General features: G+C 34.9%; 1 protein-coding gene across 2 annotated transcripts in view; it reads left to right on the top strand.

Annotated features, from left to right (window-relative positions):
* LOC140744442 (protein eva-1 homolog C) overlaps positions 1-6,261 on the top strand; it is a 55,309-nt gene extending 49,048 nt beyond the window's left edge. For both annotated transcript variants that reach the window (XM_073076028.1, XM_073076029.1), the window contains exons 5-9: positions 1,150-1,293; positions 2,412-2,513; positions 2,966-3,061; positions 3,923-4,018; positions 5,467-6,261. In XM_073076028.1, coding sequence (XP_072932129.1) covers positions 1,150-1,293; positions 2,412-2,513; positions 2,966-3,061; positions 3,923-4,018; positions 5,467-5,936 — 908 coding nt within the window. In that variant the 3' untranslated portion in view covers positions 5,937-6,261. The remainder of the gene's footprint in view (positions 1-1,149; positions 1,294-2,411; positions 2,514-2,965; positions 3,062-3,922; positions 4,019-5,466) is intronic.
* The last annotated feature ends 13,726 nt before the right edge of the window (positions 6,262-19,987 follow it).

A 19,987-nucleotide genomic window follows, 5' to 3' on the forward strand; every position in this document is an offset into this window, starting at 1 on the left:
GAATAAAGCGATGATCTATCGCTTAAATATTTTTCTCAAATAGTAAGTAAAACGTATAAGTATTGCGTTAGAAGGTCAGAAAGTCATTATTTCTTAATTCCGCGGAACGTATGTAAATCCTTAAAAAATTAAGAAATTTGAAGGTACACCAAAGTAACTCACTTATTTTTCTAGAAAACAATGTAAATCGAAACACAGATTAATCCATTAACACCCTGATGTGTATAATATGCAATGTGCTTTAATGACCACTACACATGCTCTGTGAACATCAGTGCAAATGTCGTCGTGATCAGTTATAATGGCCGGACGTGTAATGCGCCATTGATATTTAATGAGTAATACTAAGACTGTCTTGGTAAATAACTAAGGATAGAAATGCTTGTACTCGTGTACATACATCGTACATTATATAGTATTGTTGTAAATATTTTTGGTTATCGTTTCAATGTAAACAATTTATAATAAAAGTTGATTATAATATTGACATGATTACTTAAAGATCTAATTAAACGATTAACGGTTTTTTTTATTAATTTTGAAAGTATAAAACCTGGTGGGGATTGTTAGTTCTTTTTCCAGAAATCCCCACTAGCTGAGTTAGTTTTATTAGTGGGGATTTTTGGCAAAAAAGATAACAATCCCCACTGGTAGGGATTTTTCGGTGGGGATTTCCGGAATAAACCTATTTATCGTGTATATCTACGATAAATACTTGTCTAAAGGTGTTTTAAACTTGTATCGGTATGCGTAGTATATTTCCATTCAATAGAAGGAGTAAGCAGATATATAGATTGAAATTGATAGTGATTCATAAAGAGTCATACCTGAAGACGACTACACAAATGTTGGTATAAATGAGGAATAAGTTGGAACGCCTTATGAGCTTTGGTATTTGCGCATTTTTCATTTAACTTAACATTGTTTTTATGAGCCTGAAATATACTTCGGCTTGGATGAATATATAACAAGCGTATAAAACATTATAAACGAATAGACCACACCTTCATGTTACATGCGCATTATCCCACCATATCTGTGACCCCATTTAGAACCCCCCTTAGAACAAAGAATCGCTACACAATCAACATAGAAAGAAACAAGGAGTGTGAAGTCTACAGCATTCACGAAGTAAATAACTATTTACAGCGTGCATAGCGCCTTACGCGGTGGAAATGGTTATGCAAATCTGCCACGGCAAGCGGCGGTGCCAAATTGTGGCGAACAGCAAGACGTTTGGCTCGCCTTGCAAGCCGGACTCCAAGGCCTATCTGAAAGTCATTTACGCTTGTGGTAAGTGAAATATGCCTTAGTTTGGTAATTTGTTGACTGAGCGAGCGCCGTTCACACCTCAGGACATAAATATGTAAACCGTGTTTCTAGTTAACTTGCGAGGTATTTTGGTCGTGTTAGTTTAGTTTTATGACGTCACCGTACCAGCCTGACGTGAGTGTTCCGGGTTCAATCCCCGGCCAGGCAGATATCTGAAGAATTTAGAGTTTGCGGATTTCGTCTTTGTGTGTTCATTGTATCCACGACTCAGAGAATCCTAGTGTGGAGCTGTGAATGTAGAAAGCGTCTCTTTATCCACAACCAAGTTAGTTTGCTTTTGCTCGACTTGGCCGGGACACTACCATGCCTCAGGATTTTAATATGGAAACGAGATTTGATGAATTACTTTCTTTTCGGTAACTTATTTCGTCTTTTAAATCCAATGTAAATATGAATAGTATAACAAAGTTTTTGTGAGCTAATTTAGATGTTAATTACTTCTTGTGAAGTGTAAATTTTCTGAATTACAGTCATATTGTAATTTATTAGCTAAAATTTTGATAGCGAACTATAATGATAATGTTAATAACTTTGTTATTTCGTAGTGTTTTAGCTTCCTTCATATTACGGTACAACTTTAGTTCAAAGCTTTATGTTAATGCATTAAATCGGAAAGTGTGTATCTCATTTATATTAACGTGTAAATAATCTAGCTTGGTATTCAAGAACAGAACGCTGGTGCACTGGAGTGCTATAAATCTTCATAATAAATCTATTAAATCCAGCGTGGCTGTAATGAGAACACTATTTCATGAACAATTTCAGGATAGATACAGTTTAAAAGTATATTATGTACTAATAGAAAATATTTTTTATCCGACTGCCGAGGGTAACTTTTTCGATCATATGTATGCATGCATGTAATGTATGTATGTATGTCTCGTTCTTTGATACACCCTGCAGCCCAAATTGTTTCACGGATTTCAATATATGAGGTATTGTTGGATTCGTCTAAATTTTATGCTTGATTTGTTTTTTTTTCTTTTTATAATAATTCTCTAAGTCTCTAACTATATAGTAAACTCTAGTTAAAGAAACTTATGAGTATTAGGTATAATTAATTATTGTTTTTGCCCCAGTTCCTCTTGGCGTGCTGACAGAAAAATATGAGAGTGCAGCAGAAAGGGATGAATTAGTAGGTGGTAAAGAAACCGAAGGAGATGATCTTTTCGACGATTCAGGTATTTAATGACACCGACCATTTTGAGTAATATTTAGATATATATATATTTCATATTCAAGCTTATTGTTTCTTTTTGTTTTTATGTAACTGTAAATTCTGTAAACTTGAAATGTGACTTGTATAAACTTGAAATGTATTGATTATGTTTCTTAAACAAATATGGGAGTGGAATTATTTTATATTTTATTTTATTTTATTATTTTTTCATTTATTTTTACTTCTCCCGGTGTCCATCTATAATGGAGTCTTAAAAAGTAATTCAAAATTTTATTTTAAAACGATTTCATTCCAATCGAAATAATATTTCTTTTAACTTTTTAGTTCTCATTTTATTAACAACCCATAAAGCTTGTTTAATTTTTTTTATTATTTATTCGTACTTTGATCTCATATTAAAATGCGAGTTTGAGGTTAGTATTGTGCTGCTGAAACGTTATAAACGATTTGCAGCATCACCGATAGCCAATGCCGCACTGCAACCACACATCGACGAAGAAGACATGCTTGACGAGAGAGAGGCCACTACAATGTTTGATCCTAGGAAAGGTAAAAAATTAATCATGCAATATACATATAAGTGAGTGAAATTGTCGCTTGCTATAATGTTGATGGGAAATAGTGCTGGAACATCTTCCTGTCTGGGAGTTTGGAAAAAATCTAAAAGGTCCTCAAGTCTATCAAATTTGCACTTGACTAGTATTTTGGACTGTAGTCCAAATAGCCCGTAGGCTATTTGGCTAAATCTTCCCACTCTGTGAGGAGACCTGAGACCAGCGGTGGGACACAAATGAGTTGATGACGATGATGATAATATAAAAGTCAATGTTAGATTCTCAATTCCTAATTCTTACAAATTGATAAAAATCTATCGAAAACGCTCCAAACGTAGACATCTAATGCAATCCAGTTTTCCGAACAAAGAGAGAATATTTTCTCAGGTTTTTGGAAGCATTTTAACTTCAAACTAAAATTAAGTTAGAGCAGGAAGGAATAGAAATGTTCCACGCCGTAGAAACGAGTTGTGCAAATGGAAGCACTGACAGGTGTTATCTGGTTAAATAAAAGAAAGAAAGTAAACTTGAAATGAAAGAGGAAGAAGATTTTTATTGTCTTGATATTTTATTTATTAGAAACATATTTTAGAAAGCTTTATCACCTTATAGCTTTTTCAGATTAAAATATGATTGTTATTTACAAATAATAACTATATTTAGTCCGTTTTTTAGTTCATCTACCCCTTTCTAATTTGGATGCCATTTATTCATAGTAACATTTGAAATAGGTATATTATTATGTACCACATATGTCAACTGTGTTACCGTTGTCTTACATATTTCTTTACCATCAACAACAATTCAAAGAGATATTAAGTTTGGTATTGGTGAAAATTTTGTGAACAAATTGCAGAATTTCCGATCATCAATACTGCGATAAAGTCAACTAAAGGAGTTAACGTGAATGCACCTGGAGAAAGAGAGGCTACATTGCACGAGAGTAGAAAAGGTATGGATTATGATAATAGTAACTATTATTTTACACAAATATTTGATTACATATCGTCACTGGCTAAAGGCTAAAAGTCTAACACACAAAGAGACCCCTTATGCGTGTTCTGTGACGATATGAACTTACTTTCAGTGAGAAGAATAAGAGTAGTTTCAGGTAGAATTTGTTCTATATGGATTTGGTTATAAATGTCCATGGGTAGCAGTGTCCACTTACCATCAAGTGGACTGCATGCTCGTTTGCTAATACAGCCTTGTGGATAAAAAGTGGTGACGGTAAAAGAAAGATATTAAGCCCGAACGAAGAAGTAATGGTTTGCCACAGTAAGCGTACCAAAGCTTTAGAAGTTAAACCATAATTTTCGTATTTTAACCAATGATGATTATATGAACTGACCGGCTTATAAATTATGTCAAGTATTAATTAACAGGATTTATAGAATTCAAATATACAATCATATGCAAATGAGGTTGGGAATATGATAACTCACGCATTGAACTCGATCAAGCACTCCAGTTCAATTTGAAAATCAAATTTGTTATTGCAGCTATTAATTTGCTTTAATTCCCACAGCATTCAACATGTAAATTAGGTTCGCTTAATTTAGGTATTCGTTTTAAATATAAAGATACATTTTATAATGTATTTAAATGCAAAGTAGAGGTTATACGAAATAAAATTGATGTTCTATTTAATCATAGTTCTTTCCATTCTTGTAAGAATACACGTAAGGCTCCATTTCCTCGTAGGTATATTTATAGACATTCAACGTAACGAGTCAGACAAAATAATATTTATCTAGCAAAACCGGTCTCTGAACGTGTAGACCGCTCCAGTAACAGAAGATATAAATAATATAGACCGATATGATGTGTTGCCACGGACCGTGTCTGATACGTACGATGTCTGTAGATGTCCGTAGATGGCTTATAGGGATAAACAGGCTTTAATCAGAATCAATCTATCCAATGTTTGCGTACCAAAGATTGGAATTTGCCAATGTCTAGAATGTTACGATCATCAAATTTCAACTTCGGTGGGTAAACTGGCGTTAAAGTACTAGAAAATTGAAAAAGAAAAGCCACACAAGTTTTTGTGAGTCGTTTGTTTCGGCCAAGTTTCTGAAACAGTTGCCTAACGTTGTTTTTATAAAGCCTTGCAGCAGTTTTAACGAAGTTACGGCGACTGCCATACAAAAAGCTGGGAGCCGGTTTGTAAACTAAGCTCAATAGTTTTTCTCATTGTTACTGGAGCTAAATAGATTTTATTTTGCTCGCAAATAGGTTAAGAGGTCTTGACATGGAAATCTATTAATTTAATTGTTCAATTAGCTGAACTTACTTAATTGAGTTGTTTACATTTCACTTCATTACGCAGGCGAAAATAGTTGAAAGCAAACGAATGCAGTTTGCGCGCTGAAGTATTTAAAAAATCTTTTGTTTCAGAGATCCCACGGTCGTACAACGTGTATATTTATATTGGTGTCAGTATCCTCATATTACTTATAATTGCTTCCTCGATAGGACTATTTTATTATATGAATAAGCGAAGAACAGATAATTCTAAAAATGGTGACATGTTTACCACAGAAACACCTAATGTCTTCAACGATGCGATGTCAGACATAGATAATGATGTTGACGTTAGTCACATTTCTGGAACGTTTTACGATACTGATCATCCTGACATGATTCTATATCGAGATGTTCCTGGAAAAGGAACACTGAGAGCTATGAGGCCACTCTCTACTATATATCCATGTGCTGGAGCTAGTATGTACGGAAATGTGGATTATGTGCCGTCCCAATCAAGAGATACTGCACCAAGGTTCACAAGAAGTAAGGAAGACCCTGAAGTAATGATGAGCCCGAAAAGCTTAAGTGGTTATTCAAATTCCCAGTTCTATTACGGCTGACAACAAGAGGCTGGAGGGTGTGAAGACACCTCCAGAACATATTGTTTTTGAAAATACATGTAGAATAGGAACAGACTAAACGTTTAAATGTTTTAAATTTACCCAAATTGTACGAAAGTGAATTAATTTTAAGACTGAAATATTTTGAAGGTACGTATCATGATGTGAAGTGTTATGGAATGTGATGAAAATGATAGGGAATCTTGGATCATTGCGAGGGGTTACAAGATTTTTTATTCCTTGTTCTGCGAACGACGAATAGGCATATAGAATATGTTTTTACTCTACTACTTCATTGTTTTAAGTGAGTGCTCGTATAATACAATACTCGTAAAATTTACTACTAAAGTCAAGAAATACATTTTTGTCGTCGTTTCAATTCTATATGTATATGTATAAATTCTCTTATTATAACAATAGTTAATTATAGTAACATCTCTCTCTCGTTGCTCAGACGCGATGAACCAAGTTTTTAAGGCCTCATATTATTAAGTATTTTTATTTAAAATACGAAACGAATTTTACCATTTTCGAATTTACATTGACTTCGTGTCAAATTGCCGCTAGTTTAAGGCTTCTCTCGTTTATCGTCACAATATATAGTATCGCACATTTACTATTTGAATGTAACGCCTCAAAACTCACACTTTATTATAACTATTGTTATTCACTCAAGCTAAGAGGTTATTGTATAAAGTTAAGATTACAATAGAAAGATATAATGTGACGGAAATTTTATTTTGAGTTGCCTAAGAATTTGATAAAATTGTGTTTTTCTTCTAATAATAATTTTTAAATATCAAAATATTCATAAACTCTTCAATTATTTTATTACTGTCTATTACCAATAACATTATTCTTCAGAAATTTATAATTATATATCACATTTATTTTTTGTTGTTACTGTTAATAATTACTGTTCTTTTTCATTGAGATTGTTGTTTTTGGTTATAAAATTCAGATTATTTTAATTTTTTGGGATAATTATAATGAACATTGTTCAAATAATAACCTGTAGTTGTATGATATACATATTGGATTGCTATGTAATATATCACAAACGTAAATATAAATGTATATACTATACTTAAATTGTCTAACCGTACTTCAAACAATCTTCGTACCCTACATGTTTCAAGAGTTTAATCACACACTACGCTGATTTTCCATTTATTTTCGCTCAACATATGTAGTGGAAAATGTACATTTTTTAATTTTTTGAATAAAATATTTGAAAGAACGTGTTTTATTTGACGTTAAGTAATAGTCAACAAGTAATGGGTCGTTAACCTTAGGGTGAGTGCAGGGAAATGTTTATTACCGTTGTTTTACTGCACGGATTTTATACACGTAGTACAGTCCGCGTAAAACTGCTAATCCGCTCTGAATATAGAAATTAATTGCATCGCCATAGTAAATTGTATGACTACACCTGCTCGCAACAACTTCAGAGCGGACTAGCAGCTTGGCGCGGACCTATACAGGTAATATGTAGTGTACTCCTTAGATGCTTCATTTTTCACATTGCACTTTTAGGACAGAGCTTATATCTCTAAAAATATCTGAAAACATAGTAATTATACTATTTTTATCTAATTATTTAGAGCAATTAGAATGTTCTAATAATAATTTTAGTATATAAATTTACAGTTATTCTTTTTTAATTTGAATAAATTTATTCATTATTTCTTAACGAACGAACTAAGGACCTAACCTTATCTAACTTAAGTACTAAGTTACTAATAAATAGTTAATTATTAGTAACTAATACTTAAGTTACTAATAATTAAGTTGTTAAGTACCCATCGTTCCATAGGAATAATAGTTAATATTCTTATATTTAGAATATAAAGTGGCTTTACGATAAAATGGATTTCTCTGTTCTCACCCTTATTGATACGCTTACTTTTTCATTTCGTCAGAAAAAGCAGTAATGGTCGCGTGTCTGCTGGTCATTATTCATGGAAATAAGGGGATGTACTGAGATATCATTCAAGAAGTTGAATGGGCAGTATTAGGGGGACGTCGGCCATCATAAATAAAGTGCATTTTAAAATTAATGTTGCGTATTAATTTCCATGATTTATATCATGATTTAATGGAATATGTTGTAATTTATTGTTTAATTATTTAATAAAATAGAGAGAATATATTGTTACGTGTAAGAAGTAGATTTAAAGTCGACTTATTGAAAAGTTATTTCTATACCTCAAAAAAGATTACACAATCTTAACCCCATATTAGCATTCGCTATGTAATGAGTGTATTAACATGTACTGGTATATCTTGATCCAAAAAACCAAAAAAGTGGTTTTATAACAATTATGTTTTCTCAAATTGTAGGTATAACAGAAATAGGAAGAAACAAAGTTTACGTCATTTTGATTTAAAATATTAATTCGTCATGTTTATTATACATATTTCGGTATGTAAAGATGATTAGTCTTGTGTTTCATGACGTGTAACTAAAAATATACAAACGAATTAAATGTAGGGTAGGTAGATTAATCGACTACCCATCAGTGTCAACGGTTCCTCTCTAGCGCAGTTACACCGTAGTCACGATCCATGCCACTGGATCGAAATATCGGTAATAATAAAATTAGAAAACCGCGCATTGTGAGTGCCTGTTACATTAATATAATATTTCAATTCCGCAATAATCTTAGTTTAAAATGATTATGTATTTCATAAAGAATACGAATACTATTATTCAAGGTAAAATGTGCACAATTTCTTAAACTATAACCAAATATAAAACGTTATTCACAATATAAAAATCTTTCATAATTTATAAGCTAAGGTTACAACATTAATGAAATGCTTATTTTTCTGGCAAAAAATATCTTCTGCACGTGACTACAAATTGACGGCAATTTAATAAAAATCGTTTGTACGCGAGAGTAATGTGCAATATGTGAAAACCTGAAATTAAGCTTTACATTTTTTATCTGAAATCAATAAGTTTGGTAATTTGTAAGTGAAGTTAAAATAATGTTTTATATAGTCCACTAATAAAAGACGTGTGTGCATCGTCATACCCAAGGACTTCTAGTATGTAAGTACCTGAGTCTTCATTTTTATATTAGAGAAGTTCCAAATTAACCAACAGCCCAATTCAGTCTCTGCCCCTTACACATCCTGAAAGTCAATTCCTGAAGTAGACCATTGATTCATTGCTATCGCTGAGAACTGAATTGGAACGTCGAAAAAATGTCTCACTTTATCACACCCTTAAGAATTAATAGCACTTATACTGTTGTTATAAAGCAGAAATGTGGGGATGATGCCTCCAGAATCAAACCACGAACATTTAACCACCATCATACAAATTCCTTAGCGTTCTCAACAAAACGCCAACAACACCTTGTAATATTCAATGTTATGATTTCGGTAAGCACACTACTTACCTATTAATGCTTACATTATACTCAATTAGTGTCAACAGATCTCAATACATATTAAATGTAGGCGTCTAATTAATAAACCCATTATCACTTCGCGAGAATGGATTATGTATTGATCAGAATAAGCACCATGAGTAGGGATTAGGTACGGGTGTTAATTATGCTAATTTCTACAGAGGACTCTTCATAATATCCTTTACGAGGCTGTTTCGGAGAATTGAGTGAGGTATTGTATTATGAGTAGATACCGTTATATTAAATTAGGGCTCATCTATACGCCAACTTCCTTAGAATATGTTTTTTTATTCCGGGCCTAAAGGTAACGGGGCCATATTACTAAGCCTCCGTTGTCTGTCCGCTTGTCTGTCTGTCCGTTTGCCGTTTTATACAAGGTTATAAATAAAGATGATTATAGTTATATCTTAAACATCTGTAGACACTTTATTTTTTATGTTTTCCTATACCTACTTTCACAATATTTAAAATCAAAATATTTTATAGCACTCTGTGACCTAAACCCGCATTTTAGCTACGCATTTCTGTGTCCAAAGTAGCCGATTTTTACACCATACGAATATTAATACACTACCCTCACAGTTGGTAAAAAATAAACATAGCTATGAACGTTTCATACTTTTAAATGCCATTTAAAAATTAAAAGTGAGTAATGAGTATTTTGTTTAAAGCTATAATTATTTTAATATTTTATTTTAGACGTATTTATAAATGTTTTTGCAATTGTGTACATACTAAGCAATAGCATCACTATAAGACTAACTATTGGGCTTTATCGAGTTTTATTCTTTGTTTTGACTGTGTATTTTCGCTACACACCATAGTAGGAGATATTTAAATTAGGAATCATTATCAAAATTACTATTAGCCATAATACTACTCCAGTAGAATCTCGACTAAGCGACCTATTTGTTGTCGTATTTGTGGCATTCGGATTATCGGAAACTTGGATAATTGAGTTTATGAAGAAAAGCTATTTAAACCGATTTAGGAAGGTGATGTTTTTCGACTATATGTTTGTTACGTATGTATTTTTCATTCTTTGGCAAACTCAAACGACTTCATTAATTTTGATACATGATGTGTCGTTGGATTCGTCTTAATTGTGGCGATAACAAAGGTTATATTTTTAGCAATCGGGTTTTTGTTTTTTATAGTAACTATTTTGTTGCGATTTGGCGACTTTCCGGAATTTAAATGCACATGTCACACAAAATATGGCTGATCTGTAAGGGTTATTACAAAGTTACTTGTTCACGTTTCACAATCCGAATAATCGTGAATATTTATAACTGATTGTCGATTTTCTACTGTATCACTAGTATTAGTTATGTATTAGTACATTATGTGATTGCTTATCATATGTTTCTTTAATACGTTAAGGTGGAGTTCCCATTATAAGTCATTGGTCTAGACGCCTGTATGTAGCCTAAATGGCTTGATAGATTTCGACGTACGTGTGGTGTTAGATTTGTCTTTATCACAAGAGCAGAATAATTACTAAATTTCAATGGTTTTGGTTGTGTCACATTTTTATTGCTTTTTTAGTTCATAATTTTTAGTTTCAATCATTTATAAGTTTCAAAATAATTATCATATTTTTTCACAAGTATAAGCGGGTTTATGTCACACGAGCTATAAAATAGTATACGATACTTGTGACAAAAGTAGCCTATTATCTGCACGGCGTTTAGCACCCTCGCTGCGCTCGGGCGCTAACTTCACGCCGTGCAAAAATAGGCTACTTTGGCCACGCGTATCGTAATGTACTATTTGTGCACACTTTGCCGATTTTATTTAATAGTATAGATTTAACAAAGCAACTATGAAACGGGTATCAACGAAAGTGTTTGCTACGAAAAAGAAAAAATAAAGTAATTTTTATAAAAAACAGGTTTTTAAATATTTATGTTCTAACTAACAACGCCATTAGTAAACACAACACAATCAATTTAAAATCATTATTTTGCGTTGATGTGTATAATCTTTGAGGTAAAATTAAACCAATTTCTCATTCACAATATTATCATGCATTAGTAAATTTAATGTGATCTCAGTTATGCTATTAATAAAGCGTGGAAATCCCTGGAACCGTTGAATTTCTAATTAACGTACTTGAAATTTCCTTCTCGGAAACAACTTGCTTTACCAGCGAGATACTAATTAATTTATTTATCTTTTTATATGATCCATTAAAAATTTTAAGCAGTAATGATTTTCAGTGATTTTACTGCCTATTCACATTTACCATAATCTCACCACACGGCAGCGGAAATATATCAGCAAGCAATCAACAATTACTTTTGAAGGTGGTAGAACTCTTTGTGGTTCAACTCCGGCGGCACCACCGTGACACTACATCTAGTGCTGCTGTGTTCTGGTTTGAAGGGTATGGCAAGGGAGACATACTTTTTCGAGGCGTTCCAGCGTAGTCCTCAGGGATACTCGTGTTTGCTTCTAGTGTCATTGTGGTCAGTATAATCGACACTTGATTTAGACGACAAAGTTTAGTCAGTATGTATGTAAATAATAAATAAACAAACACTTTCTAGACTTACAGCCCCACACTACGATTCCCTGTGTCGTGGGTGCCATGGACACACACATAGACAAATACACAAACACTCAGACCCAGAAACATAAATCTGAATCCATCATTTAGATATCTGTCTGGCCGAGGATCGAACCCGGGACCTTTTGCGTGTCAGACCGGTAAGGGGGCCGCTCCGGCAGCGGGTCGTCGAAAATATGTATGGCTCATTCCATGGCACACCCTGTAGACCATATCATGAGGAGCCGTTAGACTCGTCTTTTTTTTTTTTTTTATAATATAGGAGTAGCAGACGAGCATGCAGTCCACCTGATGGTAAGTGGTTACTGCCGCCCATGGACATCTGTAATCAACCCTAGATAGGATGAGATATTCCTACCTGAGGTCGGCCACAGATGCGCCGCTACCCCTGAGGACTAAGCTGGAACGCCTCGGAAAAGTATGTCTCCCTTACCACACCCTTCAAACCGGAACACAGCAGCGCCTAACACTGCTGTTATTAGGTAGAAATAGGTATGGCGGTGGTGCCGCCGAAGTCGAACCACAAAAGGTTCTACCACCTTCATCGTCTAAATTCTGAGAGGGCCATTGGTTATATTTTAAAGCACTGTGATATTGTTTTGTAATAATTTGTAATAATGTAAGTGTATTATGGCGCATACCAATGGCAACGATTTTAGTAGGGATTATAAGCATTAAATACTGAAAATTCTACTGTGGTATGACTATAAAAAAATAATGATTATTTTTCCCACATGCGTTTTCACTATTCATTTTACTATTCATTCGATTACTTTGAAATTTCGGCGAGTTGTAATTTGTACCCTGGTCACGATTTTTGAATTAGTATAACCATTTGACAACAGATGGCATACGATACGTTCACGCACTGCTATGTAGGTTTGTAAAACAAATGGAATTTTGCACAGAAGATTTCGTAGAATATAAATAACTGAGAACTAAGCTGGAACGCCTCGGAAAAGTATATCTCCCTTATCACACCCTTCAAAACGGAACACAGCAGAGCCTAACAATGCTGTTATTAGGCAGAAATAGGTGTGGCGGTGGTGCCGTCGGAGTCGAACCACAAAAGGTACTACCACCTTCAACACAACTTTCACAAAGAGATCTACCAATTTACTAAGTTTTTAATCGAAAAAAGACGCTATCTTTTAAGCATCATCCTATTATAGAGTGATTACTCAAAAGTTACGTTTCAGAACATAAGGCGGGCAATCAAACCAACATCAATCGAGCTCGATATTGTATCAGGTTCTATGATTTGATACGTTGACTTCGAAGCGTGTACCGCTAATGCTATTATTTCTGCGCTCAATATTACCGGTTTTCTTCGCGAAAAATGCAATTTTCTCAACTGGTCTATTTCCTAAAAAGTTACTGCAAAACACCTTATCCTTTCTATGCTAATCGATGTGAGTTCAATTCTCGATAACTGTTATTTTTAATAGTGTGTTTTCAGCTCGTTGTGACCTTATATATTCTATACGGAACACAAATTAACTATCAGAACCACAACGTTAAGAAAATTATAACCGGGTAGTGACGTCAGCAATATACTCTTTCGAACGGTGGCTCAACGTTACCCGGCTTGGAACATAAGGCGTGCAATCAAAACAACATCAATCGGGCTCAATATTGTATTAGACCCGATTCGATACTTTGAGGGGTTCCTTTAAAGATGGCAACATGAAAAATATTTTAACGAATTTTCCTTGTATCTACAAGATGGTAAAAAAATACACTTTTTTTGTAAAAATAATGTAGGTGTATGGATGGATTTCGTCACAGAGTACTTTATTACAATTCAGTATAAAAATATATCTAACTAAAACAGGGAGACGGGTTATAACAACAAGTAACTTATTCAGAATATATTATTAATAATCTGTTTTCACACTACACGCAGCAAGATCAGGTGTTTGTGATATCATTAAGTTTTCCAATATGACTCGGATTGGTTTTACAAAAATAAAGGATTTTCGATAGCATATCCTATTACTACATAGGATAATCGTTTTTTATCCTCTTAAATATTTATCGTTTCGTTGAAAAACAATATGCATGCAAACTATGCACACGTATGCACGTGGGTGGAGCTGCATGGTAAAACATATTTTTCTATCCCTGATAATTAAGATAGATAGATATTCTCATGGATTTTCTCTACATAATAAGTAAATTTTTACCTTAACCACACCCACTATTAAACACTCTTCATATTAGAACACAGCAGCGCTACAGTTTAAATCACAGAACTTCAAACAAGGAAGGGTTCTACATTTAAATATTAATTATTTGTTACCACCAGGTACTTAATTGCAACAGCTAATATAAAAAACCCATTTTCAATTTCACTCCACAGTTTTTAAGTTGCAAAAAGTGAACACGAGTTGGAAATGGCAGACAAAAATTTACGAACGCTTGTAGCATTAGTTAATTGCTTTCAGGAACGAAACCAACTATTTACACATGCTGTTTTAATTACTACTAACTTAGTTAGTACTCACAGTTAGTAACTTACTACTTATTAGGCCTTTTTTTTTGTTTTCTAGGGGGAAATTCTACCTTCGAAAGGTACCCGGTGCCGTGGTAGCGTCACAGAGTTATGCGCTGCGTAAAGGACTCCGGGATCTCCAGAGGAACGCAACCGGAGTCCTCTTAGCGCGTTGCCCCGTCGGGCTCCGTCCAGGTGAGCATGCCACTCGCCACACCGTCTGTTATACACGGTATGCGACCACACAAACCGCCGTCCTTCCCGGGGTTGCTGGCCGGGCGGTTGAGCTCCCACTCTTGCCGCCCGCAACCCCGGAAGACCCTTTTAGTCGCCTCTTACGACAGGCAGGGGATATCGTAGCCCTATTCTGGTCCCCGAACTACAGGGACAACTACTTATGAGGCCTAGTGGTTGAAATTCTGTCTTTCGATCGAGGTGGCCGAGGTTCAAATTTCAGACACGCGCCTCTAATTTTTCAAAGTTATGTGCGTAATAGAAATTTATTATCACTTGCTTTAGCGGCGAAGGAAAACATCACGAGGAAATCTGCAAACCTGAGACGTGTATAGTCCTTAAGGTATGTAAAGTCTTCCAATACGCACTGGCCAGCGCGGTTGACTGGTCTAGTCTTTCTCATTCTGCAGGAGACCCAAGACCAGCAGTGGGACAATAATGGGTTGGTGACAACTCATGAGCTTATAAAAGGTGGTAGAACCCTTTGTGGTTCTACCACCACACCTATTTCTACCTAATAACAGCAGTGTTAGCTGCTGTGTTCCGTTTTGAAGGGTGTGGTAAGGGAGACATACTTTTCCGAGGCGTTCCAGTTTAGTCCTCAGAGGTAGCGGCGCATTTGTGGCCGACCTCAGGTAGGAATATCTAATCCTATACGGGGTTGATTACTGATGTCCATGGGCGGCAGTAGCCACTTACCATCAGGCGGACTGCTTGCTCGTCTGCTACTCCTGTATTAAAAAATATATATAATAGTGAAGTAGCAACTGAACATGCTTTCCACGTCATGGTAAGTGGCCCGTGGACATCTGTCAACCCCAGATAATATAAGAGTCCTACAATCCTACATGAGTCCGGCCACCCATGAGTTACTATCAGTACGGACTAAGTTGGAAGGGTCGTGTCTTCGAAATCGAACCAAAAAAAGGTAGCGCCTTTAAACAAATAACAACTTCAATATGATTAATAATTATTACTATTAGAAAAGTAAAATAAGTAAAATTGCTAAATTTGTTGCTAAATTCACTGCGGTGCGGTGAACATAATTCTAGCACAAATAATAGAAAATATAATCGTCCAGTACTTTGGACAACATTATAGTGAATAATACTTTTTATTCTTCGAAATATTCCATAATGAGACTGGAGAACACGTCCTGTGCACCTCGGGACAGGTAATAGCCACTTAAAGGTCTCGCAGGTTCTCGAAAGTTCCGTTGAAGAAGGAATTTGGATGGCTTCCAACGACTCCAACTTAAGAAAAGAACGTTAAATCTCTTCACAGATAAAATTTTAATTTCACTAAGTCACTTCTTTCTTCTATTGATGCTATCATTTTTTTTATGTTAAAGGTCTTTGTAAGTAATATTTGGATAAGACAATGTGTCATGAAAAGTAATATGTAATTCTACAAAATTGAAGTTAAGTTTCGCAGTCTTCAGAACAAGAAATAATTTGTATCATTGACAAAGTAAACTATTCCGCGCAATGTAAGTAAAATATTTCGCACATATCAATGAAAGAACATTGCATTTGGTACAGTCAGTTTCAAAAGTAGATGAACATAGCGAGATTTCGATATTACCTGTACCATAATTAGATGCACGTCGTATCGTGCATCTAATTATGGTGCTTAGATGTTTTCAACAACTTATGTTTCGTTGTATAGATATTTTGGGAATCACAATGTTTTCATCTACTTTAGGAGCCGACTGTACGTTAAAATCAGTTCAACGTTAGACACGTCCATCTAGGACATCCGATATCGGACACTCAATGGCGACACATTCGTGGTAATAGCGGACACTTGGTTGGCGTAGTGCCAACGGTAGGTGTCTAAGAAAGGCTTCAATGAAAAGTTTTAACTTTTAGATTTACAGCTCTCGGGTAGTTAGAGATAGCTATTCCATTTTCCACTCCGCCTTTGCCAGTTAAGTTGGGTTAAGTTAGTAAAACACTTTTTATTTGTAGAGTCGAAATAAAAATGGTGTTGTATCCGGTGACATATGCGTTTCTGTACATGGCTTTTAATTTGGAATACCTTATTCTTACCTTAATTTGTTAGTATATTGACCCGCGTGGCGGAGCGGTCACCATACCGGTCTGACGCGCAAAGGGTCCCGGGTTCGATCCCCGGCCAGACAGATATTTAAATGATGAATTTAGATTTCTGTTTCTGGGTTTGGGTGTTTCTGTCTGTGTGTGTCCATGGCACCCACGACACAGGGAATCCTAGTGTGGGACTGTGAGTGTAGAAAGCGTTTATTATTATTATTGGTTTTATCACACCTTTTAAATCTGAACATATTAGCTTTAGGCTGAATTTTTTGGTAGGGGTTTTTGTGGTTCTACTGCAGTTAGACCGAAAATCCTACGAGTACATTCTACCCACACTAATTTTGATGGAGGGGTCTCTATACCAGTCTTACGCGCGATGTATTGTGGGTTCAATCCCCGGCCAGACAGACATCTGAATAATGAATTCGGGTCTGTTCTGTGTCTGGTTGTTTATGCATTTGTCCTTGCGTGTATCCATGGTACCCATGACACTTAGTGGTCGTTATTAATTAATTCTACTAATATCCAGTGAAATACAAATATTATTCGTCGTAGTAAATTAAATGATATAGTTACACTGTTGCATTTTAAGGATTTTAAGTATAAGAGACGCAAACATGATAACAACAGGAAGCTTCACTCAGCTGAATGATAGTATGAGATCAACGTAATATCAATACTTACCGGCGACAGTCCGTCTGTCAAAACTTCGGTCGCGCTAATCTCTGTAACCACTGAACGACTATGCGGTTTTTACTTACAAATAAAGCATTTTACTACTAAGAGTTTAGTGTAATCGTAGATAAATATGATATTGGTTAGAAAGGAAGTACATATACAATGCAAATGTATGTTAAAATATGTGTGTATGTTTTGTACTTGTATATTTGTTTATGAACCCACATATTTATTTATTTATTTGTTTGTTTGTTTGTTTGTTTTTTTGTTTGTTTGTTTGTTTGTTTGTTTGTTTGTTTGTTTGTTTGTTTGTTTGTTTATTTGTTTATTTGTTTATTTGTTTATTTATTTATTTATTTATTTATTTATTAAATCATAATTACAGCTAACATTACAGGTTTATACCTAATGCGTTAGAGATAAGAGTAATATTACAATGTATTTCTTAATTAATTATAAGTTTGCGTTAAAAGTTTTCCGCCTAAAAGGAGCAAGGGTTATGCGCATATTTTTAAGTAATACTATAAAAGAGAATGTGAGTTTGTTTGTTCGTACGTACGTTTGTCCGTACCCATTACACTATAAAACCCATTGTATTTATGAAAGTTTGCCCGCATGTGTTTCTTGGTTTAGAAAAGGACATAGGGTACTCTTACCCTAAAATGAGTACCATTCTCGAGGAACAGAAAAACCTTTGATCGCGAGTGAAGCTGCGGGCACTATCTTCAAGAGCCGTGTGGTGGTACATACAACATATATGTTTCACTAACAAACCCGTCATTATTAGTCTCAAAGCTCAGGCATATCTCTGCGGTGCCGTAACTGGAGTTAAACGTAAGGGGATATCTATTCTGATCGCTAATAACATTACTTTGGGTTAGCAATATCGAGTGTTCCTAGATGGGGTCGTTAATGGAATTTTTAAGCGTTTTCGTGCTTTCGCAAACTTGAGGCATGGATTGATTTTTGATTTCCTGTAGTGAGATGACATGAGGCTCTTCCACAAGAAAATATAATTTTCCTTTAAAAATATACGCCAGATTACTGGCGGTATTTTTGTGTGAAAGTATATTGAAAACTAAACACTATACTGACATGTTATTTTAAGTTGGTCCAAAAAAATCATAATTGCTTTGTCAGATAGTTATGTGAAACCATTCAAACAGACCCCAAATTTTGCAGACGAGCATGAAGTCTACTTATCGCTAAGTGGTCTCTGCCGCTTATGGATCAACTAAAATATATTCAAATTGCATGTTGTAGTAATTGTATGTGGGAGAATGCTTCATTTCATATATATAAATATTCCGTTTTTAAAATCACATGATATTAATTTCGAACTACCGCTCCGTATTAACAATTGGCTACCTGTATCATGGTATAAAAAAGGGGCGCGCAACTGTCAACAGATCAGAAGTTGTCCAATAGTGGGCACGGCACGGTGGTGCTCTGAACTGTTTGGTGTTTTGCTTGGGTGTTATTGTTACTATGGTGGCATTAACGCTTATTCATTTAATTATTTTAACTATATTTTTATAAATATTGGTTAAATTAGTTGAATCGAAATACCATTGTAGATCTACCTACCGGCGCGCCCACATCAGAATCGGGATAGGATACGCCCTTTTATTACGTAATAGTTTTAAAGTAACGGTAACAGAAGATAATCAACCGCGTGTGTAGGAAGTGTTCAACTGAAGAATTTATCGTGGCTGTACTCCTGACGACAGTTTGGGACGCGCAATGGAGGCGATATTGACGAGGCCTTCGACATTGGAGGAGCTGTGTGTGAAACACACGATGAACCGGTTACGTGAGTAACGTGTACGGTTTGTCTAAATGTTGTAATAATTGTATGTGCATTATTTTAGCTACCGCAAGCGTGTGAAGTAGCTTGGGTATGAAAATTGAGAAGGTGGAAGGTAGTCTGCATCATCCATGTTAACCGTCTTCGTAATTAAGACTCATTGGCGCCGAGACTCATTGGCGAACGATTGGCGCTCCGGTATGATCAAACCAATGGTTTTTATATTTTCAATTTTGCTATTTGAAAGTTGTTAAAGATTATAAGAATCACTAATATGAAAATATTTGGTTATGCGCGAAAATTTAACAATCACACTCGTAGGTACCGACATTTTTTTAGAAATGTTTTGGGTTTTTAAAATCTTCGAGTAATTTCAACTATGCTTTTCACAGTTTCGTTGCTTATATCAACTCTTTAAGAGTCGACGCTTGCTTATGCTAAATAAGTAAATGAATAACGATCATATTGTTTTAAATGATTGCGCTGCAAAAAATATTTTACGATTGTGAATACAAGTTCTGAAATCTACCCTTTTGTATGTACCTATTCGTTGTAATGCATTTAACATTCTTAATAAACTCCCAGTCTTAAAACTAGTCACAATGAAGATTATTATTGAAGTAAAAGGTTTGATAAATCAGGTAGCATACTTTTTGCTATCGCAATTCCATGGCCCGTGAATTTCGTAAGTTTTATTTCTAGTTTCACCTGGAACACCGTGATAGTGAGATATATTGTGCTCATTGAAAGGTGTACTCTCAACCAGCGCTTGTCATTTTTAGTAGGA

The sequence above is a fragment of the Epargyreus clarus genome, unplaced genomic scaffold, assembly GCF_041222505.1.
Source record: "Epargyreus clarus isolate Ecla_fem2 unplaced genomic scaffold, WU_Ecla_fem_2.2 ptg000008l, whole genome shotgun sequence".
Taxonomy (NCBI): domain Eukaryota; kingdom Metazoa; phylum Arthropoda; class Insecta; order Lepidoptera; family Hesperiidae; genus Epargyreus; species Epargyreus clarus.